At 38.5% G+C, this 26,516-nt stretch overlaps 2 protein-coding genes across 5 annotated transcripts; both read right to left on the bottom strand.

The window, feature by feature from the left end:
- Positions 1-1,274: 1,274 nt before the first annotated feature.
- On the bottom strand, positions 1,275-25,758 carry LOC134631093 (hyaluronidase PH-20-like). 4 transcript variants are annotated; one of them, XM_063479066.1, is made up of 4 exons: positions 25,746-25,758; positions 6,505-7,429; positions 5,630-5,719; positions 1,275-3,085 (listed from the first exon to the last, which is right to left on the bottom strand). In XM_063479066.1, the coding sequence occupies exons 2-4, from the start codon at positions 7,417-7,419 to the stop codon at positions 2,756-2,758; spliced, it is 1,335 nt and encodes a 444-aa protein (XP_063335136.1). In that variant the 5' UTR covers positions 7,420-7,429; positions 25,746-25,758; the 3' UTR covers positions 1,275-2,755. The 4 variants fall into 4 exon arrangements, with proteins under 4 accessions (XP_063335136.1, XP_063335134.1, XP_063335138.1 ...); XM_063479064.1 differs by lacking the exon at positions 25,746-25,758 and adding an exon at positions 17,482-17,592; XM_063479068.1 differs by lacking the exon at positions 25,746-25,758 and adding an exon at positions 15,682-15,713.
- hyal4 (hyaluronidase 4) lies at positions 9,772-25,826 on the bottom strand. The gene is made up of 4 exons (XM_063479063.1): positions 25,746-25,826; positions 17,482-18,471; positions 12,656-12,745; positions 9,772-12,040 (listed from the first exon to the last, which is right to left on the bottom strand). Exons 2-4 carry the CDS (start codon positions 18,436-18,438, stop codon positions 11,540-11,542), a joined length of 1,548 nt encoding a protein of 515 aa, XP_063335133.1. The 5' UTR covers positions 18,439-18,471; positions 25,746-25,826; the 3' UTR covers positions 9,772-11,539.
- Between the last annotated feature and the right edge of the window lie 690 nt (positions 25,827-26,516).

Here is a 26,516-nt window from a genome sequence, read left to right as displayed (position 1 = left end):
AAGCAAGCACTAGTAGAAACAGAAGTTTGCAGAGCCGAGCTTTCACTAACATGAGTTACTCAATATTCCAGCGACGAGTAGCTCAGCGCTCCTGCCTTATGAAGAGGGCAGCAAACAAAGTGATGAATCACAGGTGGGTGATTAACTGTAGGTGTGTGGGTGAAGGCGAGAGCCCAACATGAGCTCCGCCCAGGCAGAGTGATAGTACCACGTGCGCGCACGCGCGCGAGAAAGCAAAAGCCAAACCAAAACATTTGTAGCCGCGGGGCTGACCGGGCAGGCGCAGGGACTATGGCAGCTGTTTCAAATCACAGTCTTTCCAAAATCTGACTTTACTTTTCTGGGTTATTAATCCAGAAAAGTAAAGTCCAACATCATTAATCCAACATCACTAGCTGAAATGGAGCCTCAAAGCACAACAGAGCCTCCTGTGTGTTTTACAGATGGCTGTAGACACACACTGTTTAACCTCACTTTCGACCTCCTACTTACTTATTGACAATGATGTTTAGCAAACATTACAAATTTGGTTCTTGTCTAATTTGGCATTCTTCTGCCTTTTATTCCCATTTCCCTTTGTTATGAATGGCCTCCTGATAACCACCCATGAACTGTGACCATTTCTGATGAAGTTTTAACTATGGATGGATCAACTGAAGAGCCAGAAACATCTCCCAAATTCTGTATTAGGCCCTTGCTGGATTTTCCTTTTTTCTTAAGGACATGACTTTTAGATCCTGTCCATCTGTTGTACATTCTTTCATACATTAAAATGGGAATAAGTTAAAATAAAATGTTTTTGCAACATATAATGTGGCTACATATAAATTTTAAAAGGAGTTAGTTATATTTCTCATATTTCTTTATTTCTTATATTTTGTTTTGTTTTTTATTTTTCTTGTATTTTGTACACCACTGTTGCTTCCTTTAAAAATGGCCAGGCACAAGGACTAGACTGAAAATCACTGAATAAGGAGTCAGTGTCCAAGGAAAACCTTTAAAGACCTTCAGAAAGCCTGGAGAACTTTAAACATTTTTTAAGGAGTATGGAAAAAATAACACATTTGGTCAGTCATGGGAAAGTTAGGATTATGGTGCAAATTTATGTGTTGCAAATCATTTTTGTAGGTTGTCACCATTAGTTGTTTTTTTCATAATGTGGCTTAGAAAAATTTACTTTTAGTAGTAATCCCGTTAATAAACCTGGTAAAGTAGCTATATACTTAAAAAGATCTATCAAACACAAAACACACTCATTCTCTTTGTGACACTCGTGTTTATTTCATTCATCAAATCATTCTGATTTACAAGCACATGAATAAGATGTTATAGAAGAATGATGTCACTGTTCTGAGGACATGAATGTATATTTGCATGTATTTGTATTGTTGTTGCTCTGCTCATGTCACTTATTAAGGAAACGTCTACATTTTTTTGGTATTATTTATTATTATTTGTTGATTCATACACTCAGCAGCCACTTCATTAGGTACATGTGTTAAACCACCCCATACTGTTAATCTGTCATCAGCCAATTAGGTCAGCAACTGAATTTAGGTGTGTAGCCATGGTCAAGATGACCTGCTGAAGTTCAAACAAAGCATCAGAAGAGGCACTTTTTCTATTCTAACTGATCACTCAAAGCAATTTTCACTACAGGCCTCATTCACCCAATTATACACTGATGGATGAATCTGGGCCAACTAAGGGTCGAGTATCTTGCTAGGGACTGAAGCACCAACCTTTCAACTGATAGACCACCCGCTCTACCTCTGTCCCTGCAGTTGTTGTCAGTAGTTATGTGGCTGACAACAACTGCAGCAACTGTGTGATCCCATCAAGTTTATATAGTTTAAAAATTTCTGAGAGACACAATGAATCTGTGCCACAAAGAATCAAGTCAGTTCCGGAAGCAAAATGGTGTCTATCTACAAGGTGTATCCAATAAAGTGTCTAGTGAGTGTATACTTCATGTGTAATAAATACAGGGTAGTATTCAAAAAGGCATATTACTAATAAACAGATTGAAAAAGCACTGTGTGAGTGAAAAAGAGAAAAGCAGAGCACTTTGACCTGCTGGTCAACAAAAGTAAATGTATTATTTTCTAAGGTCACTGAAAGCAGAAGCAGACACAGGAAGTGTACAATCAAGTAACTCAGAACAAATTGTTTTCCTTACACTACGTACAGTATGCTTTATATATACTACACTGTGTGGAAATGGTGATGACTGAGTAAGACTGCATCCCTGTTAGAATGTTGAATCATGCATGCCAGATTTTTGATATCTGACACATTAATTGTGAAAATTCATAATTTTTCAAAATATTTTGAATTTATTTAGTTAGTTCAAAGTTCAAACTTATATGACTGGCCTATTTAAATTCATAAAAAAATGAATGACAGTTGTGCTCAGATGGTAATGTTTACAAATGTCTTTCCAAATAGTGTCTTTGTAATGTAACAGACAGAAGCTTCATCTACTCAACTTTAGATTAAGGTATATTTTTCAAAATTCAGTTTAGTTGAGCTGAATTTAGTTTAATTAAGGCACATTTACATTTAAATAGTTAAAATTTAAGTTTAAAGGTATAGCTTGTCTTAACAATTATTATTATTATTATTGTTAATGTTGTTGTTATTAGTATTAATAGCACTATGTTTTGAGGGAATCATTTACTTACATTCCTTTATGTTTTTGGAAAATAGATGAATGATAGATAATCACATGAAAGAATTCTACTTTCCTCACACATTAAATCCAAATGAGTTTCATGGTGGTTGGGTGTACTAGTTTGGGAGAACAGTTCCGCCCTGCATAGCACTGACAGGTAAAGTTTTCAGCCCAGGCACTGAGGTCAGCAGCAGAAGGGAGGCCAATAGCCGCATACTTCCTATCAGCTCGTATGATGTGGAAGTGGGTGGGGTTTAGGTGCAGGTAGTGGCGAGAGTTGTTGCTCTTCCGGACACAGCGGCCCTTCCCCTGGCACAAGACTTCGCTGCAGAGCTTGGCGGCTGCAGTCACATTAGCAATGTAAGGGTTTAACGTGGATCTCAGGTACTTGGACAGAGCATGACAGGACGCCTGCAAAGACAGGATGGAGTTTATATGAGAGGCTCAGGTGTTCAAAAAGTATGTACAAAAAAAATCTTAGAACTTCAAGATGAATGTCAGCAAAAATATTTTATTGGGGTAATTAAAGTCCAAATAAAACATATTGCTTAATGAATGTTTGTGTCCAAACGAGGAACCTCAACTGGACTGAGAACATGGATAGTGGCAGTAAGACCATCTACAGTCAGGTCCATAAATATTGGGACATCGACACAATTCTAACATTTTTGGCTCTATACACCACCACAATGGATTCCAAATGAAACGAACAAGACATGCTTTAACTGCAGACTGTCAGCTTTTATTTGAGGGTATTTACATCCAAATCAGGTGAACAGTATAGGAATTATGACAGTTTGTATATGTGCCTCCCACTTCTTAAGGGACCAAAAGTAATGGGACAATTGGCTTCTCAGCTGTTCCATGGCCAGGTGTGTGTTATTCCCTCATTACCCCAATTACAATGAACAAATAAAAGGTCCAGAGTTCATTTCAAGTGTGCTGTTTGCTTTTTGAACCTGTTGCTGTCAACTGCCAGGATGAGATCCAAAGAGCTGTCACTACCAGTGAAGCAAGCCATCATTAGGCTGAAAAAACAAAACAAACCCATCAGAGAGATTGCAAAAACATCAGGCGTGGCCAGAACAACTGTTTAGAACATTCCCAAAAAGAAGGAACGCACTGGTGAGCTCAGCAACACCAAAAAACTAGGAAGACCACGGGACACAACTGTGGTGGATGACCAAAGAATCCTTTCCCTGGTGAAGAAAACACCCTTCACAACAGTTGGCCAGATCAAGAACACTCTCTAGGAGGTAGGTGTATGTGCGTCAGAGTCAACAATCAAGTTAAGACTCCACCAGTGTGAATACAGAGGGTTCACCACAAGATGTAAACCTTTGGTGAGCCCCAAAAACAGGCAGGCCAGATTAGAGTTTGCCAAACGACATCTGAAAAAGCCGTCGCAGTTCTGGAACAACATCCTATGGACAGATGAGACCAACATCAACTTGTACCAGAGTGATGGGAAGAGAAGAGTATGGAGAAGGAAAGGAACTGCTCATGATCCTAAGCATACCACCTCATCAGTGAAGCATTGTGGTGGAAGTGTCATGGCGTGGGCATGTATGGCTGCCAGTGGAACTTGTTCTCTTGTATTTATTGATGATGTAAATACAAGAGATGTAGCTTGCCACCACCAGTGTGTGAATGTTTGTGTGAATGGGTGGATGACTGGATATGTAAAGCGCTTTGGTGTCCTTAGGACTATTAAAGCGTTATATAAATACAGGCCATTTACCATTATTTACCATGTGACTGCTGACAAAAGCAGCACAATGAATTCTGAAGTGTTTCGGGCAATATTATCTGCTCATATTCAGACAAATGCTTCAAAACTCATTGGACGGCGCTTCACAGTGCAGGTGGACAACAACCCAAAGCATACTGCAAAAGCAACCAAAGAGTTTTTGAAGGGAAAGAAGTGGACTGTTTTGCAATGGCCAAGTCAATCACCTGACCTGAATCCGATTGAGCATGTATTTCACTTGCTGAAGACAAAACTGAAGGGAAAATGCCCCAAGAACAAGCAGGAACTGAAGACTGTTGCAGTAGAGGCCTGGCAGAGCATCGCCAGGGATGAAACCCGGCGTCTGGTGATGTCTATGTGTTCCAGACTTCAGGCTGTGATTGACTGTAAAGGATTTGCAACCAAGTATTAAAAAATGAATGTTTGATTTATGGTTCTTATTCTGTCCCATTACTTTTGGTCCCTCAAGAAGTGGGAGGCACATTTGCAAACTGTTGTAATTCCTACACCGTTCACCTGATTTGGATGTAAATACCCTCAAATAAAAGCTGACACTCTGCAGTTAAAGCATGTCTTGTTCGTTTCATTTGGAATCCATTGTGGTGGTGTATAGAGCCAAAAATGTTAGAATTGTGTCGATGTCCCAATATTTATGGACCTGACTGTAAATGGTCTGTTTTATTCTTAATTAGAATTTGCATTCAGTTGTGCCACTTTAAATTGGTTGTAAGACAATAAGATATTGTGATTGTGTGAACATCAAATGACAAGAAAAAGATATACCAAATCAAAAAGCAGCTGCAGCAAATGAAGCTGCAATAACTCTTTCACATGTCTGGTAAACAGAGATAAACAGTCTCAACTGTTAGTTCCTCTTAAGAGAGGAAAAGGCATGTTAATTATTTGTTGATGAAAGGCTGGTCAGTTGTGTTCCTGTTTTCAGACCTGTGAAGAGTTACTAATATGGAGTGTTTTTATGGCTAAAGACAAATGCAGAAACTTTGGGTGGCTCGTGTGATAATTGAAGTCTTTTCTCTTCTCAAGAAACAAACAAACACTGGATTTGCAATGTTGAGAAGGAATCACATTGCTCAGCTGGTAGATTTTTAATGCTGACCTGTCAATATTGTGTTGAGTTAGAATATCCTTTAATGACAGGAGATCTGATCAAAACATCCAGTAAATATCAGTAAGCTGTGAATTACCTTGTTGTTGTAGTCTCTGGAACCTCCCCATATTATGACCCCAGAAGCTCCAAGTGCTGCAGACTCTCCGATCGTGCTGATTAGATCTCCCTGAAAGAGCAGGAACGAAACATTAATTTTATTTTTACCATCAAGTCCCATTTAGAGGGCTGATTATTAGCATTTTTGTCATTGCCAGCTTGTTGTTTTGAAACTGAATGGTCTGTCTCGGTCTGTTACACCAAAGTTAATCTCTATTTTCTGTATGTATTATTGTAGGGTCTACCTTACAATATAAAGAGCCTTGAGGCGACTGTTGTTGTGATTTGGCGCTGTATAAATAAAACTGAAATAGTGGCAGATTCCACACTTCTCGTTGTTCTCTAAATAAAAAGGCTCAAAGTAATTTCTTCAAGAAGAAAAAGTTATTTCAGTCAAATAATCGCATTTTTAATGCCCTACCGTCAAGGCCCCCAAAACACCCCACAGCTTCTCTCTCATTCAGATCTTTTAGAATCCAGTATAGAAAATATCTTAGATATTTCTTATAGATAGATAAACCTTGGTAGAGTTGATATAAGGTGCTACAAACTGTTCAAAGTGAATGAACTCCAAACCTTTATCACATTAGAGTTCTAAATTGAGTCCTTCATTCTCCTTTCAGAGCAGTATTAATTGATGTTTTTATGTCGTTTTCAAAAGTTTTTAAAAAATTATTCTTGATTTGTTGAGTTGTTTTTCTATTGTGTTCTTGTGAATGCTTTTTGCTCTTACGTGAGAAATTTAATAACTATTTAGGTTCAAATGACAAAACCCTCATGTGATGGGCTGTTTATTTTAATCATAAAGACGAAGTGAATAATGTGCATAAATGTGATTTTAACACAAACACTCACCTTGGTCTGAAACTTTTTGGTCTGATCCCGGTACAGTGGCCTGCAATAGACATAGACTGGCATAATGTAAGGACGTTTAGGCAATGCTGCCACCCTCAGAGCCTCAAGAACACGGTTACGAACAAAGAGCGCAGCCCTGGGAGAGTTCCTCAGATTCTGGTGAAGGTAGACTGATGGGAAGAGAGCTGTGCTGCGTTCCCACAACCAAAGCATCTGGTTGTTCTGCTTGTGTGTCTTGTGGGAGCACTCTCCCGTGTAGCCAGGCTTGTTCCATCCATAGTTGTAGCAATCAGGAAACAGGTAGAAGCCCCATCGGCGGTTTGGACGCTCACGAGTACCAAGGCTAATGGTTTTTTCCATGAAGTGACGTCCAGCCCGCTGGAACTGTTTCTTTGCCAGTTTAAGAATTTGCTTTAATGATAAAAACGGGAGCATCTGCAGGGTACGACTGATGGACAATTTCTGATAAATGCGTTTTGAACCCCAGTTCTGGTCCCACAGGGGGCGCCAGGATTCCCAGTCAATGACAGCCAGCCCAGGAGAAGAATCCTGGGAGATGTAGTGATCTATTTGTTTTTGGGCTCTGGCCAGGTGCTCTGTCAGGTTGCCATTTTGGGGGACCCCACCGCTGTAGAGCCTATGCTTGACAGTATCAGCTCTAGGGTAAAGGCCAAGGCGGTCCTCATAGAAGATGGTGAGAAACTGACCTGGCACAGCTGCGGGTGTCGTCACTGACTGGAAGGCTGCAGTGTCCAACGGGATGTGAAGACGTTTACAGTGCTCGACTGGTGCGTTCCATATAGCCACAAAGGGATGGTTATTGATGAGCGGTGGCTCAGTTGGAGGTAGGGCAAGGGCTAAGGTGATAGATCCAATTACACAGAAGCCAACAGAGGAGAAGAAGGATGGGGCCATGGTAATAGGTCTGGACAAGCAAGGCAGACAGTGGATAAAAGTCAGCAAACATCAACATAAATCATAGCTATTTTGAGAAACTCTGTTTTCTCTTTAAAATAACCAAACTCCGTCTTCTTAAGATGGGCTAAAAGTTGGCACTTTTTATCACATTTGAAGTTATTTGAAATATGACTCTCGGTGAAAGATGACTTTTCATAATTTTTACATCTCAAACAATTAATGGAGAAAACAGTTATTAGATACTCTATTAGATCATCAGTAATAGGTGGATACAAAATAGTTCTGAAAGAGCTCCACTTGAAGCTGCAAAAGTTAAATACTACTTTTATAATATATGAATACAACAGGACACAAAGCTGTTTCTGCAGTTAGAATGTAAGATACTTCCTCCATTATTATTTTATGTGTGTGTGAAAGAGAAAGAGGAAGATAAATACGACATAGCTCTGCTACGTGCATGCTCTGTGCTCAGAGCTTAAAATGTCAGCAGTCACCCCAATTTATGTAAATGATCATTATCAGCAAAACAGGGACAATTAGACCATTTTAGGTGTTAGAACATACACATAACTGCTTGGAATGATGAACCAAATCACGAAGTTCCCCCAGTGACTGAACAATCTGCTCTATTCACCTAGAGTAGGGTAAGATCACATCCCGAGGTGTTCAGAGTTCAAGTTCACTTGCCTAATCATCATCTGTAGGGGAAAATTTATGAAAACAGACTAAGTGTAGTCCCTAACAATTTCCTATGTTCATGCCATAAACTTATATTTCATTATATATTTAAAAATATTTATATTTATGACAAATTTTAAACAGCATATCATTTTAAAAATGATATTGTGTAGGAGAACTGAACATGGTATCAAGTCATGACTCGAAATGCCATTAATACACATTCTAAAAACTATTTTAAAAAATATGGTATATTTAATTTTAGTGTGACTTACTGATCTCTAACCAGGAACAACAACAAAATAGATTTGGCCTTTTAGGCTGAGTCCTTTGCAGTTCTTCTTTTTCCTCTTGATCAATAACCATTTATACTGGCAAAATTAACTTTTTGTTTGTGGATGATACTATTTGTAACTAGCAAAATAGTCATTTACAATGGATTTAGAATGATAAAAGTGCTAAATAATGACATAAAATAAAGATATTTGTAAAAACTTTCTTCATATTTGGTGTTCAGATAGAGCCCTTGTGAATGTGAATACATATGTTAACTACATTCTGTTTTTGATATCCTTTTTGCTCATCCTGGTAAATCAATCTAAAATTAAAAATGACTTAAGGATTCGCAGCATATCTGTAAACAAATTGTCCACATTTAAAAAAAAAAAAAGATTGATTCCACATTAAAAAATCTTTAATAATATCCTTTATCTTACTAGGTTATCTCACTATTCTTTTCAAATCAGTCAACATTTTTTGGATATAAAGTAGTGTTTTAGCTCCTACCTGTTGCTGTCTTCAGTGGCTTGTCATAATACTTCAGTGTTTCTCAAGTAATTTTTTTGCTGTTTCATATATCAGAGGAAACAGTTTCTTCTCTCTGGTAGATCCTTATCTAATTAACATACTAACTGGTGAGTGGGTTTAGGGTGTCAGGTTACAATAAATGATGCAAAAAATTTGGAAACAGTTTTGGACAAAGACAATCAACAGTAAGATAATTTAGTGAAAAAGGTTTTTAAAAAGTTGCATATTTGCAAGATGAAAGTAAAACTCAAAATGCATGAAAAACAGAATGGTAACGAAAGTTAAAAAAAATAAACAACAAAGTTAAAACAACAACAACAGCCTGGTTCATGTATAATATTTCTGGTTTGTACTGATTTATCACAAAAATGACGCGATGATGGCAACATGTTTTTCATACTTTAGCTTTGTGTGTATCGATTTCATTTGTAAATCAGGAGATTGTAGTGCATATAGTATCTCTTTACAAAAAAAAAAAAAAGATTTTCCACAGATTGGATCAAGCTGGGACTTGATGTTTGAGTTAAAAGGGCCTCTGAGCAGAAAATATTCTTGCCAGGGCAGTCATCTCACACCAGTGACTCATCATTATCATTAGTTCAGCCTTCTGTTCCTTTTTCTCACTAACTGGGTCTGAGGTTCAATGACTGACTGTAGAAAATGTAGTCAACATTTTTCAAGACACAGTTTTTTCATTGTTTGAAAACCTAATATAAAGACAAAGATAAATAATGTGAACTGAATATGAATTTTCCCCATCAGATTCATATCCAGTGTGATCAAGTTGTTTCTTTGTTACTTCCCCTGAACTCATTGCTTTATGTAATAATGGCAGGAAAAGGAAGAAACACACTGTAGCTTTGGAAAGTGTTTATTAGCAGTGCATTTACATTCAGGTAACATTTTTCATGTGTTGCACACTCCTTGTTACATATGTAGTTTACAATCTTAAGATTTAATGAAGAATACAGTGACTACAGGAAATTGTTACAATTGCTACACAAAGTCTGAAGTAAAAACCTAAAAACATTAACCTGAAGGCAGGCTTGAGCCATCCATGTGACGTGCTTCATTGTTACTTAATGTTAAATATTAAAATTATTGGTTACCCCTTCTACCCCTTTTTTCTTCTGTCTCTTTGACTACATAACTGCCAACTCCTCCCAAGGTAATGTTTCTGGTTAGTGTCATTACAAATACTTGTTCAATCTGAACGTAAAGCAAACTTTAGGGGATTGATTTTATTTTTAAAAAAAAAAAGAAAAAGTAAAAACACTGAATTTTATTATCTAATGACTTTAAGCTGTTTTTGTTAGGAACAAGGATACCGAATTAGAAGATTTTCTTACATTGTGTTTTGATTGGTAAAATCAATAAATTCCTAATAGATTAATGAAAGTTAGACCATCTACAGTTGTATTACTGAACAAACAGTATTTGCTGATGGAGGCTGGTTCTAAAACAACAAATGGTGAATAGATATGACAACTTTGTTTTGTAAACTTTGGCATCATAGTTATAAGTATGCTTTATACTTGGTATTATCCAGAGAAAAGCACATTGGGACACAGACAGAGAGAGACTGAATAAAGAGTTTCACGAGAACCTGAGGCATCAAAAAGCTGGTATACTTTGGTAAAAAGGTGAAATTAAAGGACCTCAGTTTCCAGAGGCTGTGTCTGTCAGATATAGTGTGTGCCATCTCCTGCATCCAGTTGAGTGCTTCCTTGCACTTTCAGTTGTACATTCAGAGACAGTAGCCATTTACCAGTCACACTGAGATGAAGTAGAATTAAATACAAAATCCAGAGATCAATAATATAAAAAGTCTTCCTGTTCTTTAGGGTAACAAACCCAACAGAATGTATTCTGAAGTTAAAAGCAGCTATATGCTGCATCCTAACAGGCTCCAAAACTGTTTGTGACATCTCCTGGAAAGACTACAAGTAATAAGTAACAATACAAAAATATAAATTTGTACATATACCGCAAAGTATAGTAACAGTTCATTCAAGGTACTGCAAATAAAGGATGTCTTTAAAAATGCATCAAGTCTTTGTAATTGTGCTCCCACATATGCATGTGCAGTATTGTATTTTGAGCACCCTTTGGTTTTTGTGGACAAAGCAAAACGAAGGATCATCATGCGACAAGCCAGCTCTGCCTTTGTTCATGAACCATAAAGCATTTCACATGATTTCTTTGCAATATGAGTTACAATGATTAAATTTAAGCATGTATATTGGCTGTGCAGTTCCATTTTTCCTTCTGTTTCAATGGGTACAGTGATGATTTAGGCCACAAATAATGTTCAGTCTGAATAAATAAATAATTGACTGACAGGCAATCATTTTCTGATTGGGTAAAGTGTTTTCATGAGACATGTTTTCTGCATGTATTGTATTTCAGGTGGGATTTTGCAACTGTTTATAGCACATTTATCAAACAGCATCAGCAAGACGTTCCTATTACTGCAATTAGCTTTATGGTGCATAAAGTCAAGTTTATGTCAGTATCCTTGGATAAAATAAAAACTAAATTTTGAATTAGAACATTATATTTACTGCAGTGTTGAAATGTAACATGTACCCGAAGCTAAATTGAAACTAACTTTTTTCTTTTGAAGCCATCTTCAAACATATATCTTTACTAATAATACATTCAACAGGAGCAATAAAGTGAAGTGATGACTGACGCAAGTTGGCGATGCCGCACTCTCTCCTGCCTCCTGCTGTTCACCCTGTTCATCTTCCCACTCTGTCCTCTTCTTGTCGTGATCTTTGTACTCCTCCTCTTCCTCCCATGGCCCTTTATCTTCTCTCACTTTGTTGATGCTGTCGCAGTTCTCACCATTGTGGCCCTCATAGCAGTGGCAGCGAAACCTCTCCATTAGTAGCTGCTGTTCATGCAGTGAATGCCAGCCATTCACAGTAAAGTCCCCATCCCCAGAGGGACGGATGCGGTAACTGTCAGCACTCAGGTGGAGGTAATGCCTGGCGTGGGGGTCCCGGCGGATGCAGCGGCCGTTACTCTGGCACAGGAATTCACTGCAGATTTCTGCTGCCCGTGTCACATTGGTGATGTACAGACCCAAACGGTGGCTTAGGAAGGACCTGACGTGGGTGCAGTTATGCTGTGGAAACAAGGTGAGACTCATAATAGCTTATATGACACTGCAGCCAAAATGTTTCAAGTAATGTTATCATGTTTTTCGCAGTTTGTCCACAGGCAAAGTAACATGGCCATTTTTTTGGGATTAGGTTACTATTGTAACAAGTTCTGCTTTAAACCCAATGATGAACCGTGACTCACTATAACAAAGATTTGCCAGTGCCTAAATATAACCTTAAAATGAAAATGTATAGGTTGGAATGGAGTGGCATCCTCACAGATTCTGATTGCTCATAGATGATGAAACAAACTTTCAAATTCAGCAGAGGTTGAAATAGTTATTTCCCCCACTGTAAAGCAACTTGAAAAGACTGTTATTGTCAACTGGAACAATATAAATAAAACTGAACTAAAATGAACTGAATTCCTAAAGATGTGTTAGGGGTTCAGCTTTATGTATAACATCTCTGCACATTAAAAATATTAATCACAAACTTCAGAAGAGCGTATGCCTGCACAGTCTCCTCTTGTGATTTTGTTAGACGTTCATAAATAAATCTCCATATGCACCAGCATATATGATGAATACATACTGTAAATAATTTTACTTTGTTAATGTAGGGCAAAGACCACCTACCCTGGATGAGGTCAAATTTAAATCTCCCCAGATGACAAATCCTGCAGCTCCCAGTGCAGCACTCTCCCCTATAGTGTGGATCAAATCGTCCTACAGGAAAAAAACAGGTTCACCCTCACATCACATCACACATGTCTGTCACCATCACTAACACGCCACCATTTAAGGCAGGGATCTCAAATTATTGATGGCTAAGTGCTGATGAAGTAGCTGAAGAAAAGAAAAAGAAAAAATAAAAGAACAATAAAATAACACAAAGGTCAATATATTTGAACATTGAATTTTTAATACTGCTTGGACCGCACTGCATTTGTCAGTGTTACAGTGAGAAATTAGTTATGTTGTGCAAAGCTCCACAAGATCATACTTCAAAGAAATTCTTTAAATATCCTTCTTTTCAAAGACATTAGCTGTTAACCTGCCGAATCAACAGATCATGCTCAAACATTTGGTTTTCCCTGAACCTCCACTAGATGGCAGTAGGGAACAGGTTCAGAGTAGGCCTGACTGTTTAAGCATATTGTTGCTGAAAATGATGTTTACTGCATATAAAAATTAATAATTAAATGACAATTAATTTGAAGGGGTGGGTTGCAAGTTCAACTATTAATAATATGTAATCATATTAAGCATTACAGAAAACAATATTTGCTTTTTGACTTTTTCTTAGGAACATCAGGATTGGTAATTTAAATTGCCTTTTTCTTTCTAGTCAAAGTAAATCTTTAAATTGAGGACAAATGATGATTGTTTGCCAGTCATTTGAACACACGAGATTACAACATTTTTCCACTATAAAATAGAGAACTGATCCCTTTGTCACATTGTCCCACATTGTGTTTGTGTGCCTGTTAGTACTCTGATGATTCCTTTCATGGTTCCTATCCTGTTAGGGTTTTATTTATATTTTTTATTAAAGCTGCTTTTGTAAGTTGACCTCATTTCCAGAGTCTTGCATTTGGGTCTATATTTGAAAACTGACTTCAGGATTTTGATTATGGATGATTACTACAACCGCCATACAAACTGAAGATTAAGGTTTCTCCAGGATCTTTAATCCTGTCTTCTGTGAAGTATATCACTAAAGGTTGCCATTCATATTTTAACATAAGTTTATCGTATTTTACTCCAGCCCTACCGATTCTGATGAATGTGTTGTCTCTATTGATGCTGAAAAAGCCTTTGCTGGAGTTGAGTTTGAGTATCTCTTCTTCCACAGATTTTGTTCTGGAGCAAATTTTATGGTGTTTTTTTGAGTGGCACAGAAGTGGAATAACTTGCTTTAAGGACCTTGTCATAGCCTACAAACTAGCATCATTTAAACAACTTGCTAATGCAGCCTACCACCATCACACTTTTTCAGATACTTGCAAGCCAGGCACTTTATTTGTTCCCAGATTTCAGGCCAAGCCCTTTACCGAGGCCTACCCTATTAGAAAGTACCCTACAACTTAATCCAACCAATAGAGGGTTGATCTCCCTGCTTTACAATAAAATGTTAAACTTGACACATGCCTCAAAACATTATGGGAAGAAGACTTAGACTTGGGCCTCTATACTCACAACATGATATCATTATGTGCCCGCCACTGTTAATCCAGTTCAAAGTGGTGCATGGAGCCCACTTCTCAATATCCAGATTATCTTATATCTATCCTGAAATCACTCCATATTGTGATAGATGAAAAACTGCTGAAGCCTCACTGATCCATGTCTGTGGCTCTATATTGCTCTACCACTAGGAAAATCCTGCTTTTTTTTCTAGTTAAACTTTTTAGAGACCAGTATGGAACAGGACTGCACAGGTGCCAGTACTGTTATATATACAGTACAAGGAATCTTAAGTCAATGTGGAGGCTGAAACATATTTTCCTTTGTGGCTACCGCTGCTGTACTTTTTATCCCTTCCAACCTTTATCCTCTGACTCATTCTGACTTAACTAAGGTTTTGCTTATGTGTGCCAACCACATTTTGCATACATCCCAAACTGCAGTTCAAATAGCAAAGAATATGTTCTGCTTAGAGGTTTCGATTCACATTTATTCATAAGACTGAAAATCAGAAAATTCAGACATTGCCTAAAGTTCTTGTTGTATGGTTTTGGAATTTTAAAAACCAAAAACACTATTACATTTTAAATTATCTTTTGAAAATGCATGTTGTATTTAATCCATTTTAAATGGATTTTTGATCAGAAGGAAGGAAACAGCACAATTGTCTTTTATTGTCTAAGGAATACAGTGGTTTTGATGTCATACATTTAAGACATATAGTGTGAGTGGCCAAGAAAAGGAAGGTACTGAATTCAAATTCTGATGTTATGTCATATTCAGTTTAGCTTATTGAATTTGGGCATAAACCTCCTTTAATTTCTCAGGAATTTTGCAGAGATTTGTGATGAAACTTAGCACACATATTGTGTGGGTATCCAGAAAGAGGAACCCATTGAGTATTTCATGTCAACTATCAAAGATGATTTTTTAAATACATTTTTGATATATCATCATGTTTAACTGACTTTGTTCAGAATTGAACCAGCAGTTAAACATCGAAAGGAGCCAGTTGAGGTGGTTCGGGCATCTGACAAGGATGCCTCCTGGGTGAGGTGTTCTGGGCATGTCCCACTGGGAGGAGGCCCCGGGGCAGACCCAGGACACACTGAATAGATTATATCTCTCGGCTGGCCTGGGAACGCCTTGGTGTTCCCCCGGACAAGCTGGAGGAGGTGTCTGGGGAGAGGGAGGTCTGGGCTTCTCTGCTTGGGATGCTGCCCCCGCGACCCAGCCCCGGATAAGCGGAAGAAAATGGATGGATGTTCAGAATTGTCATTTATGTTTAAAATAATTTTACAGTCCAATAAATCTGGCAAGATTTGAATGACTTTCCCATAAAAGTTAATCATGAATGAGGAATTGCATTACCAGTAAAATTCAGAAGAAGAATGAAAGAACAACAACAACAAAAATGCTATTGGTTCTATTTCCTCTTAATTTGCTCAAGATAACATGAAGCAAGGCCAACCTACCACCCCTAAGCTGCCATAGGGTGAGAGATGGGATTCATCCTGGACAGGTCGCCAGTTTGCAACAAGGCTAATGTAGAGACACAGACAACAATTAATTAGGCAATTAACCTAACCCCACTAACTGCATGTCTTTAGACTGTGGCAGGAAGCTGGAGTACCCAGAGAGAACCCACACAAATATGGGTAGAACATGCAAGCTCACACAGAAAGGCTTTAGCCAGAAGGACTAAAACCCAGAACCTTCTTCCTGTGAAACAACAGTGCTAACCACTGTGCTGTTGTGTATGTCATAGTGATTTAAATAACAATTTGAAAATCAATTAAAAAAATGTAAATAAAATATTTTTTAAAAATTAATTGTAGGTTGGGTTTGTTTTGTTTTTGTTTTGTTTTTGCTGCTTCAAAATTCAGATAAAACTGAGGCTATTGTACTCAGCCCTGAAAATCTTAGAAATATAGTGTCTATGTATGGCATGGTACGGATGGCATTACCTTCTCCACGGTAATGGAGTGGTTTTTGACCATGATATCTCCTTCAATGCACATATAACACAAATGTAAAACTACTCTACAGGGTGGGCCATTTATATGGATACACCGCAATAACATGGGAATGGTTGGTGATATTAAAGTCCTGTTTGTGGCATATTAGTATATGTGAGGGGGCAAACTCCTCAAGATGGGTGGTGACCATATATATATATATATATATACACACACAAAGTTGACCCAGACAACCAAGTAAAGCTAGTTTTCAGCTACGAGCCCGACATGAACCTGACGTATTAGCCAGAGGTCCCTTTACTACAGTTCGGAGCCGCGGACCTGTTTTATATACGCGCGGAATAGTTTTCTATACGAGATCGCTGCAAAAAGTGCAGCCTTACCTAATGTCCACCCTACTGTTACTCATTTTATATTAAGATTTAAAACTCTAGTTGGTATTGGTATGGCGAGTAACCTTCAGTAAAAGTAATAAATCACACAGCAATAGTACATTCATGTAGTTGTAAAAAGCATGATAATATATTAAGTAATCCAAGGTATTCAGAATACGTTACTCTCATTGAGTAACGTAACGGAATACGTTACAAAATACATTTTGGGGCATGTATTCTGGAATCTGTAGTGGAATACATTTTAAAAGTAACCTTCCCAACACTGCCAATGGAGCATGTTGCTCTAGCCGTACTTGTGGTTCTATGTGGGTAGATCCTTCAGCTTTCAGGCCTTTCTTCTGTGGAACCAGATCCCAGTTTGGAATCAAGGATTATTGTAGGGTCTATCTTACAGTACAACATAACTTGAGGTGACTGTTGTTGTGAGTTGTTGCTGTGTAAATAAAATTGAACTGAACTGACTTGAATTGGATCAGGTAACCCTGAACCCTCCCTTAGTTATGCTGCAACAGGCATAGGCTGCGGGTGATGAGGTGGTCATTTTGCCCTCTCTGTGTTTATACACGTCTCTTTATTTAATTATTAGTTATTATAATCTCTGTATCTCTTCCACAGTGTGTCTTTTGTCTCACTTCCCCTCACCTCAACTGAAGGTTTCGTTTTGATAAAAGGGATTTTTTCTTCCCAGTGTCGGCAAGAGCTTGCTCATGGGGGTCATCTGATTATTGGGGTATTATCTTACACTATAAAGGAACCGTTGTTGTGATTTTGTGCCATAAAAATAAAAATGAATTAAAAGTATCCCTGTGAAAGGAAAATGAACTACTTTGTTGCCTAATGAAAATTTTATGAACACACAGTAGAAAAAAAAATATAATATTTTGGTAAACTTTGTTCTTACTGTAGTGAGAAAGTTGAGGGCCTCATCTCGGTAGCCCAGCCTTAGGTACACATAGGTGGGAAGATCATACTCCTTTGAGGTCAGTGAGGCGACTCGGAGCGACTCTCTGATCCTGTGCTGGGTGAAGTGCAGGTTGCTGATGCTGTTGCTGTGATGCTTCCTGATTGTGACAGAGGGATAGAGGGCCATGCTGCTGTTCCATAGCCACACCAGCTCATCATTCCTCAGCCTCTCCAGCAGGGGGCAAAAGCCTGTATAGTTCTGATCGTGCAGGTTGTAATTGTGGCAATCAGGGTAGAGGTAGAAACCCCAGAGGGCACTGGGCCGGAGCTGTCTCCCCAGCTGAATGGTTTTTAGCATAAACATCTTGGCACTTTTCTCAAACCTCCGCCGTGCCAGTTCCTCCACCTGTGCTGCAGTCACGTTGATGTATGCTTTCTTGGTTAGCTCCTTTGATTTGCGTCTATAGATGTCCTTTTTGTGCCAATTACGACTCCACTGAGGTCGCCAGAACTCCCAGTCGATAACAGCCAGGCCACGAAAGTCCTCTGCAGGTATGAAGTGGTTGATGTCCTGGTAGGCTTTGAACAGGTGTCGGTCCAGGCTGCAGTTTTGAGGTAGGCCACCAAAGACGGCTTTGCCACGTGATGTGTAGTGAGGGTAGTAGCCCAGCCGGTTGGCATAGAAAATTGTGACGTTCTGGCCTGTCCAATCAGCACGTGGGCTTCCCTGGATGTGGAATAGGTGGTTAATGTTGGTGGTTATGTTGTACTTGAAGGTGCATAAGTCCAGTGGAGCATTCCAGGCAGCAATGAAAGGTTTTCGGCCAATCAGAGGCAGCTTGGCAGGTTTCTGACCAAAAGCTGAATGAAATAGCAGAATCAGCCAGGAGCAGGTGAGCGCAACAGGTACAGCATGGTGGGAGGAGGATTCCCCAAGTACTGGCACAACAGGCATTCTGGGATTCAGAAGGTGCAGCTGTCAGTCATCCTGACAAAGGAAAAAGTGACAGGGAAAAAGAAAAACAAATGAAAAACAAAACTCAGACATTTTTTTCATCTGTGAGACATTTTTTTTTAAATTATTATTTATCTATTGTTTCACCTTTGCAACCTGCATGAAAATTGTTGTATCATCTGTCTAATGAAAGTTACAATAGCAAAATAGTAAAGGTAAGGATGGCTACAAAACAATAAAGCAAAACAGAGCAGGATAGTAAGATTTTCTCTGGGGATTTTTCATATATTTCACGTGGCACCACCTTGGGTCCGACCTCAGAGTTAAGAGACTCTGTTGCCACATATAATGCAGCATTTCACAAAACTGACAGAGACTTTTTTTATGTATAAAATGTTGCAGTACATCTGGTAAGCTCTCCTAAATTTCATTTGCCCTGACTGTTTTTATATTGTTTGGCAATTTTATGGAAGTCACATTTGATGAGCTCAACAGTTCTTCTGACTTAACAATGGTCTGGTTTAACTGTTTATTTCATCTTTCAACACAATAGAGGATTGTCAAAGCTTTAACATCTGACTTTATGAGTGTGCATGGAAATTTGCCATGTTCAAGTCTTGAAAACATGTTGCATTTACTCAGTTTTGACATTCTACATTACTTACTCTTGGCCTTTTACTCTTTCCAAAATACATAAATGATTAAAAGGATTTCCATGGTATGAGTCAGAGGTCACATAGACTAAGGCAGTTGACACCTAGGTACGTGGACTTCTGCTAGACAGAGCACGGCTTTTCTGTGCACATGTAGTCTCCCCTTACCATAACTGAAGCCTCAAGTCGTAATGACAGGTCTTCCTTCCAAATGTCTCGGCAAGTTTCAGTGTTTGCTGCATCCCAACTTTTTCAAGCAAATATCCAGTCACAAAGCAGAGACAACAATCATATGTCTGAAATCTGGATGTTCAAAAAAATTTCACTTGAATATCTTTATTAACGAAAATGCAATTTATTTATATGCTATTTATTTATTGATTACCCTTTCAGTCATCTAGTGTATGAGCAGCTTACCGGCTGAATATTTAGTAAAGTACTGATGGCAGACAAGAGGTGATCTTATTTGCTGAATATGGTTTGAATTTTGAACTAGTTAGAATTGTAAAATATTTTATCCTAAAAAATATTTGAAAAGCATTCTGTCTAGAACAGGGGTGTCAAAAATCACACATGGGGGCCAACATTGGCCTGGCAAAGGCTCCAATCTGGCCCTCTGGATAGCTTTTGAAAATGTGGAGGAGGGCACATCTTTTGGACTTTTAACTGTTTTTTCGTAAATTTTACTGTTTGTCCTGCTGATAAAGACCCTTCCCACAGCCATTCATACTGCAGTAATAAAGTCAAATCAAAGTGGGTTGTATGTGGCCCCCCAATATATGATAACCTTGATATCCCTAGTCTAGAAGTTTGGCTGTTAAATTGTTTACTTTTTCACATAACATTTTGCTTTACAGAATGATATGTGATAAAGTAATGGCATGTACATATGACGTACGTTTGTTACAGAGACTGTTTTGTCACCATTTTGTTAATGCCTGGTATTAAAGCTCAAGGTGAGCATTTCGCATCACCAGCTTATTTACACCATGGCAGCAGTGGTAACTGAGATGCTTGGCTACAAGGTTAACAGCCACAGGGAGCAATACCCTCCATGGAGGAGGCTGGAAACCAGGCTCAAGGTAGCAAGGCGCAAAGTTATCTAACTAAGTTATCTAAAGGGATGGCTAAGATGTACAAGCAAGTTGCCCATAGCTGAGGTCTTAAAAACTGCCAAGGAAAGACTCACAGCCTTGGCCAGCCACCTGAAGAGGTATACTAGAGAGACAGAAGCCAGGAAAATAAACAAACTGTACTTCATTGAGCCATCCAAAGTGTACTCTCAGTGGCAGAGGAACAATATGACAACGGCCCAACCAAGGCTGGAGAAGGGACAATACTAGATGGGCATATGGGAGAAGGAGTAACAGAGAGTTTGCATCCTTTCCAAAGTTTCATGTGTTCCTTCCTATGCTGAAAATACAACCTGAGGCTGTAACGAGTCATTTGTAATTAATGTAAATCTTCTATTTTATCTTCTCACTGGTGTTCTTGAGATATAATGATACAGCTTTTTAAATTTTGTTCTCATTATATGGAAAGGTTTTTTCCTCCCTCACTTTCAGTTTTGCTCAATACACAATATGAGAATCAAATTACTTTCCTTTATTTTTGCAGTCAGTTTCTCTCTGTATTCATTTGACTGCACTTACTGTTAGCAATTTAGTTTTTAAAGTTTACTATACTGTAGAATTACAGTAAATGCATGGTTGATTTGATCAGAGGAATGTTAGTGATTATTCTCTTTGTTAGTTTTTGTTTTGAGCAAAAAGGTTGAGCTGATTCAACTCAGTTTTATTTGACTTATATAGCACCAAATCACAACAATTAGCTTAAGGTGCTTTATATTGTAAGGTAAAGACACTACCGTATTAAGAAAAAACAGAGACAACTCTGACATCATATGATCCCTCATGAGCAGTGGAAAGGGAAGAACAGTGGAAATGAAAAAACACCCTTTTAACAGGAAGAAACCTCTGGCAGGACCAGGCTCAGGGAGGGGTGGCTATCTGCCATGACAACCTTATGCTGGTTAATGCACATCAAGTCATAGCAGATTTCTTTTCTGGAACCCCTGTCTGTGGATACCATCAAAGATTAGGTCATTGGTTTATGCAGCTCTACAAACATGCATGTTTTAATTCTTATCCATTGTTTAGATCATGATGTGAACAATGGCTACATGCAATAGTTTTCTGCTTTTGTTCAAATGATGACAATCTGCATGATACCACATGCTAATGTTAAACCACATCCACTTCAATTTAGATCTTTTTGTGAAATTACTCAATGTCTTCCTAAAAGAACTCATATTACCTTTTTTTTCTTAGTAAAAGTTGTCATGTTAGTCATGTTTAAAAGAAAAAGCTGAAGTTGATTCTTTAGAAAACAGTGAGATAAGAGTCCAAAAATCCTTTGCTTTGCTTTTTGTTTTCCAAGAAAACAGTTTACACATCCTAACTATTGTTACTGTTCATAGACTGTATTTGAAAAAGATGGGCATCGCCACTGTCTTCTGTCAGATTTTGACCAAATTTTGACCATTTTACTTTTTTTGCAGCCGCCGTGTTTTTTGTGGTGGGGTTTCTTTTGTTTGTTTTGTTTCAATGAGTGGGATGAGTACAAATTTATCAACTAACACAAGCAAGCTTGATTAACAGTCTGAGTCCACCATCGATGGTAAGCTGAACTAAGCTTTCACATTCTCCACTAAGTGGTCCTTATCACGATAAATGATGAAGGAGAAGCCACCGATTAAACATGCTGGAATTTATATTCAAAGTCTGGCTTTATGTCAAAATTAATTATTTATCCAGAGTAGCTCATAACCACAACCCGGTCTGGCATTGATTAAGATAAGAGTTTGTTGATGTCTGTGGTTCTTGTGGACTGGCTCCACTCATTCAACAAATATTGTACAAGAAAGGATGGGAATGTCTAATTTTCAGTGATTGTAGGAAAATTTGGGTGAATATGACCTACAGTTGCCGGTGTCTGAAATTTAGGGTTTATGGGAGGAATGTTGACATACTATGGTATAATTTGCAGTAACTTACTCTTTTGTAAGTTCATATACAGTTTTGGAGGAATGGCAATTATTATTTTTGGTGAGTCATCTAGGTTTTGCTGTACAGCCTCCACAACCCTTGTGACCTCAAAGAAGCTAATTTCACACCAGGTACTTCTCTGTAGTGGACCTCAGAAGTAAATGCTACTCCCTGTGTGAGGTGTTTTTTAAAAGAGGACAATGTTCTGAAAACAGAAATGTGAGGAGAGGGAGACTCATTTCCTGCTTTTGATGCTTGGGAACTGAGCCAAGTTTGCTGTGGGCAGGGCAGAGCAAAGAGTCGAAATAAAAGACATTCTGACATACACCGTCTGTCACATAAATATGTCTCAGCGCCAGCTAAACATCGCCAAGTCACATTACTGTTCATTCAGTCAGATTCAGAAAGCTTTTAACATTGCAGGCTTCATATTCATTGGTTATGTTTGGTTAAGAAGCAGACTTGATTTTAAATCCTACTTCCGAACTAATAAAATGGTCTCAATAAAACAGTTGAATAACGAAAAAAACAAACATCCTTACTAAATTAACCTACATGTGTATGTGTATGTAAAAGTAGAATGGGAGGCAGATCCTTCAGCTTTCAGGCCCCTCTGCTGTGGGAGCAGTTCCCAGCTGGACTTGAGAGACAGACACCCTCTCTACTTTTAGGATTATGCTTTAAACTTTCCTTTTTTGACAATGCATATAGTTAGGGCTGGATTAGCTGACTCTGAATTCTCCATTAGTTATGGTGCAATAAGCCATAGGCTACTTGGGTTAGGGTTGGGCATAGGGTTTCCCATGATGGACCAAGTGATTCTTCTTCAGTCACCTCTTTTCACTCACCATGTGTTTATACACCACTTTTCATTCAATCATTAGTTATTCATCTGGCTGTCTCCCACAGCAGGTTTTTTGCCTTGTTTTCCTCCCCTCGCCGCTTACCACTGGCAGCAGATGGCCACCTTTCGCTGAACCCGGTTCTGCCAGAAAACGGAGAGAGCTTTTCTTTTGCACTGTCACCAAGTGCTTTTTCATAGGGGGTCATCTGATTGTTGGGGTTGTAGGGTCTTTACCTTGCAATATATACAACCTTGAAGCAACTGTTGATTTGGCACTATTTAAGTAAAACTGAATTGAATTTAGTTCACTTAATGGATAAAAGGTCTGGGACGTCAACTGGTTTTAGATGTAATCAAGCAAATCTTTAGGACAAAAAGGGTTCAAAGAATACAAATGAAATGACAAAAAAATGAAAGGCATTAACAATTCGGATCAACCATTTATAGAATCTGACAGAAAAGACACGCCATTCCAACCCAGAACAAGCCTGACGTGCAAGACTCAGGCTCATGACGGGAATTGTCTTCTTAAAAGCTATTGAAATATTTGCTACAGTAGCGTTTTGCAGTTTATCATCTTTATACAGTGTTAAATTTGTACTGTGTACAAATGTGAGAGTTGTGTAACAGTGCACAAAGAGCTTTGTTTTAAGTTTACCCAACTGATTTTGTATTGTATTTTCTCAAACTGAAAGTGGCCTTGCAGCTCGTCTCTGCTATCATCTCTTTGAGCACTCAGTAACATGACTCTGCCTCAGAATTTTCCACGAGGCACAAAAAAGCTGGTCAAACCATGTTAACCAGAAGAGAGAGAGAAGCCTTTTAACACGTTATTGCTGAGCAAATGTGGTCCTGATTCCAGAAAACAAAAGCTGGAAAACAGGAACTACCAAAGTTGAAATCTTTCCACTTGGCAGAGCCAGAGCCCAGAAATGGTTCTGCCGAGACGAAAACGACTGGTGATTTGGAGTTTGGGGCTGGTTTGTCAGATGGAGAAAACACATGTATTTTCTGTTGGCGGATGTTTTTCGTGAGATTGTACAGGTATGTTTAACTACATAAGCTGATTAAACCTGCAAATCTCATAGCTCAGTGAAAATATTAACGTGGCTCAATCTACAATGGAAAAAGCGATGAAAGTTTAACCACAGAAGCCATGAGACTTGGTGAAATTAAAATATGATTAGTCAGTTGGAACTTGGTTAGACTGGATATATATCGCATCACATCTAATCACATATCATATATCACATATAACATGAATTAGATGCTCTAGATTTTTAGGGCAGATATAAATCGATTAGGCTGCACAATGACATACAATCAGGATGGTATCTCTGCAACACAATATGAAATTAACTGGATTTTCAGACTTTATATAGAAGTCAACTGTGTATTTGATTTCAGTTATTGTAATGAATTATGTTTGCCATCTCTCCCTCCCCTCACCCCCAACCGGTGGTGATGGATGGGTGCCCCCCCTGAGTCTATGGCTCATTATAAAGAATTCTGGTTTAGGCCATTTCAGCTTTTGCTTCACTTTCCAGACCTGGAAGCTACTTTCATCGTTTATATACAGTCTAATGGTAGCTACCATCCCATCAGGTGTCACCTGGGCCCTGTACTATTAAGCAAGCTCAGCATGCCCAGGGTTTCTTTCTGTTATCTGGATTCACTTACCATGAAAACAGCAATCAGGAAAGTGGTCACACAAATGTGATTATCAACTTAAGTGAAACCAGTTTCCCCTGTGTGGTAACATGAAATGTATGGCAAATGTGTGACCAGTCATATTTATGGTTAAGCGCTGCAGAGTGGAAATATTTGAAGAGGTTAGCATAATACTAACTCAAAGCAAGCGCAGCAGTGTAAATGTATTTGACCGGAAAATCACTGCACAGCAATTTCTGTTAAAAGCTGCAAGAATGTATCAAATAAAAGCACTTTAGGTGCTTTGATCAATAAGAGTGGAAAAGAACTGCTGTGTTAAAAACATTTAACCTGTTTGAGACCAGGAAAGGAAGCTGACAAAAATGCCAACTGTGTAAGCTTCCAGACCTATCAATATCACAATTATATGATTATATTATGAGAGAATTTGAATGGATTATAATCAAATATTCAGTAAATTAATGTTTAAAAGACCATTTTAGTTTTAACTCTTTCAGTTGCATGTCAGAAAGAATAACTATAAAAACAGAAGTCGATACTAGGTTTGATCTATGCTCAAATTTGAAATAAGGTCAGCAATTACAGTATAGGTGAGTATCCAGCTGCTTTTTGTAACAACCCTTGAAAACTGTGCTCTCTCTTGTTGTCAGGTATTCTTGCTGTGACACTTTATGAGTCAAAGCATCCTTAAAATGACTGTAATTCTTCCTAAATGGGATTTTGTTACTGTCTCTGTTACAGCTGATGCACAGCTTGTGCCTGTTGGGTAAAAACTCCACTCAGATGCTTAAGAAATTTGCTGCCGTGCATCTGATTTCTCAATGGGAAAAACTCCTCACTTTGAGGGTTATTTTTTAACATTGAGCCAACATTCCTTGGATGATTGGGCACTCCTATCCTCCTCCTCCCCTTCCTGCATCACCCAGAGCATTCACCAAGGGTGGCTGCTTCCCTCAGGGTTTAAAAATACTTTTATCTTCCTCTTTGTGCAGCAAAACAAAAGGTCCCAGAAAGCCATGATCCTGCAGCCTGATAAAATAAAAGTTTTTAACAGTTATCTGGTGAAAACATGCTATGGGTGTAAGAGCTCACCTATAGATGCTTGGGTCTCTTCTTCAGGGTTCAAAGCAGGAGTCATGGTGGCTGTCTGTGCTGCATGCTTGCATTCATTCCTTCTTGCAGTCTGAAATACAAGCCAGCCATCTGCACTTATATACAGCACAGAGAGGAGACGAGAGGGAGGAGAAAGTGTGACTACCACAACACAGTGATTAGAGAGCAGAGAGGGAAGGAGGGAGGAGGGAAGAGAGGCACAGAAACAAAGGAGAGAGAGTGAGGGTTTAAATTTGTTAGCTTGTAGAGCTCATCAGATGTCTGATCCTCCCTGGAAAAAAAAAGTCCACTCATCCGCTTCAGTCAGTCTAGAAAACACATGTAAACAAAAATGTTATCAGCTGTCTGTGAGAAAGTCTGACCAGATCAAATCTCACTTTTTTTGCATATGAACTTTACATTCGATTAAAATAAGTTGTCCCTTGCTTTTTTTACTCTAATATATTAATCATACACACTGGTCTATATGTAGTATTAACATCATATAAAGATGGATACAGCTTCTGGGTGTGAAAAATGAAACCAAGTTGGCACTGTCTTAAACCTACATTATTTTTAATTGCATTTTTGTTATATTGTACAACAGTGTACCGCCTACTCCATGTCTCAGAGTAACGACCTTTGTTGAACTAAAGGCTCCTTGTTGCCCTGCTGGAGCTAGAACACCAGAATCATGTTTCTCCTAAATGGACTTCACCAAAAAACAGATGCCTTGTTATAAATGAGCTGAGACTAATATGGTCCACGTAC

Source organism: Pelmatolapia mariae, linkage group LG7 (assembly GCF_036321145.2).
Source record: "Pelmatolapia mariae isolate MD_Pm_ZW linkage group LG7, Pm_UMD_F_2, whole genome shotgun sequence".
Classification (NCBI taxonomy): domain Eukaryota; kingdom Metazoa; phylum Chordata; class Actinopteri; order Cichliformes; family Cichlidae; genus Pelmatolapia; species Pelmatolapia mariae.
This window is presented reverse-complemented; position numbering and strand designations above follow the sequence as displayed.

Coding starts and splice junctions, on each gene's coding strand:
- LOC134631093 (XM_063479064.1), bottom strand. CDS start 17,507: ATGAGGCCCTCAACTTTCTCACTACA. Junction 7,430..17,481: donor CCCTCAACTTTCTCACTACA/GTAAGAACAAAG, acceptor TTGCTTGTCCAG/ACCTATTACCATGGCCCCAT. Junction 5,720..6,504: donor CCAAAAAGTTTCAGACCAAG/GTGAGTGTTTGT, acceptor CTGCTCTTTCAG/GGAGATCTAATCAGCACGAT.
- hyal4 (XM_063479063.1), bottom strand. CDS start 18,438: ATGCCTGTTGTGCCAGTACTTGGGGAATCCTCCTCCCACCATGCTGTA. Junction 12,746..17,481: donor CCCTCAACTTTCTCACTACA/GTAAGAACAAAG, acceptor TTTTTCCTGTAG/GACGATTTGATCCACACTAT. Junction 12,041..12,655: donor TAAATTTGACCTCATCCAGG/GTAGGTGGTCTT, acceptor TTGTTTCCACAG/CATAACTGCACCCACGTCAG.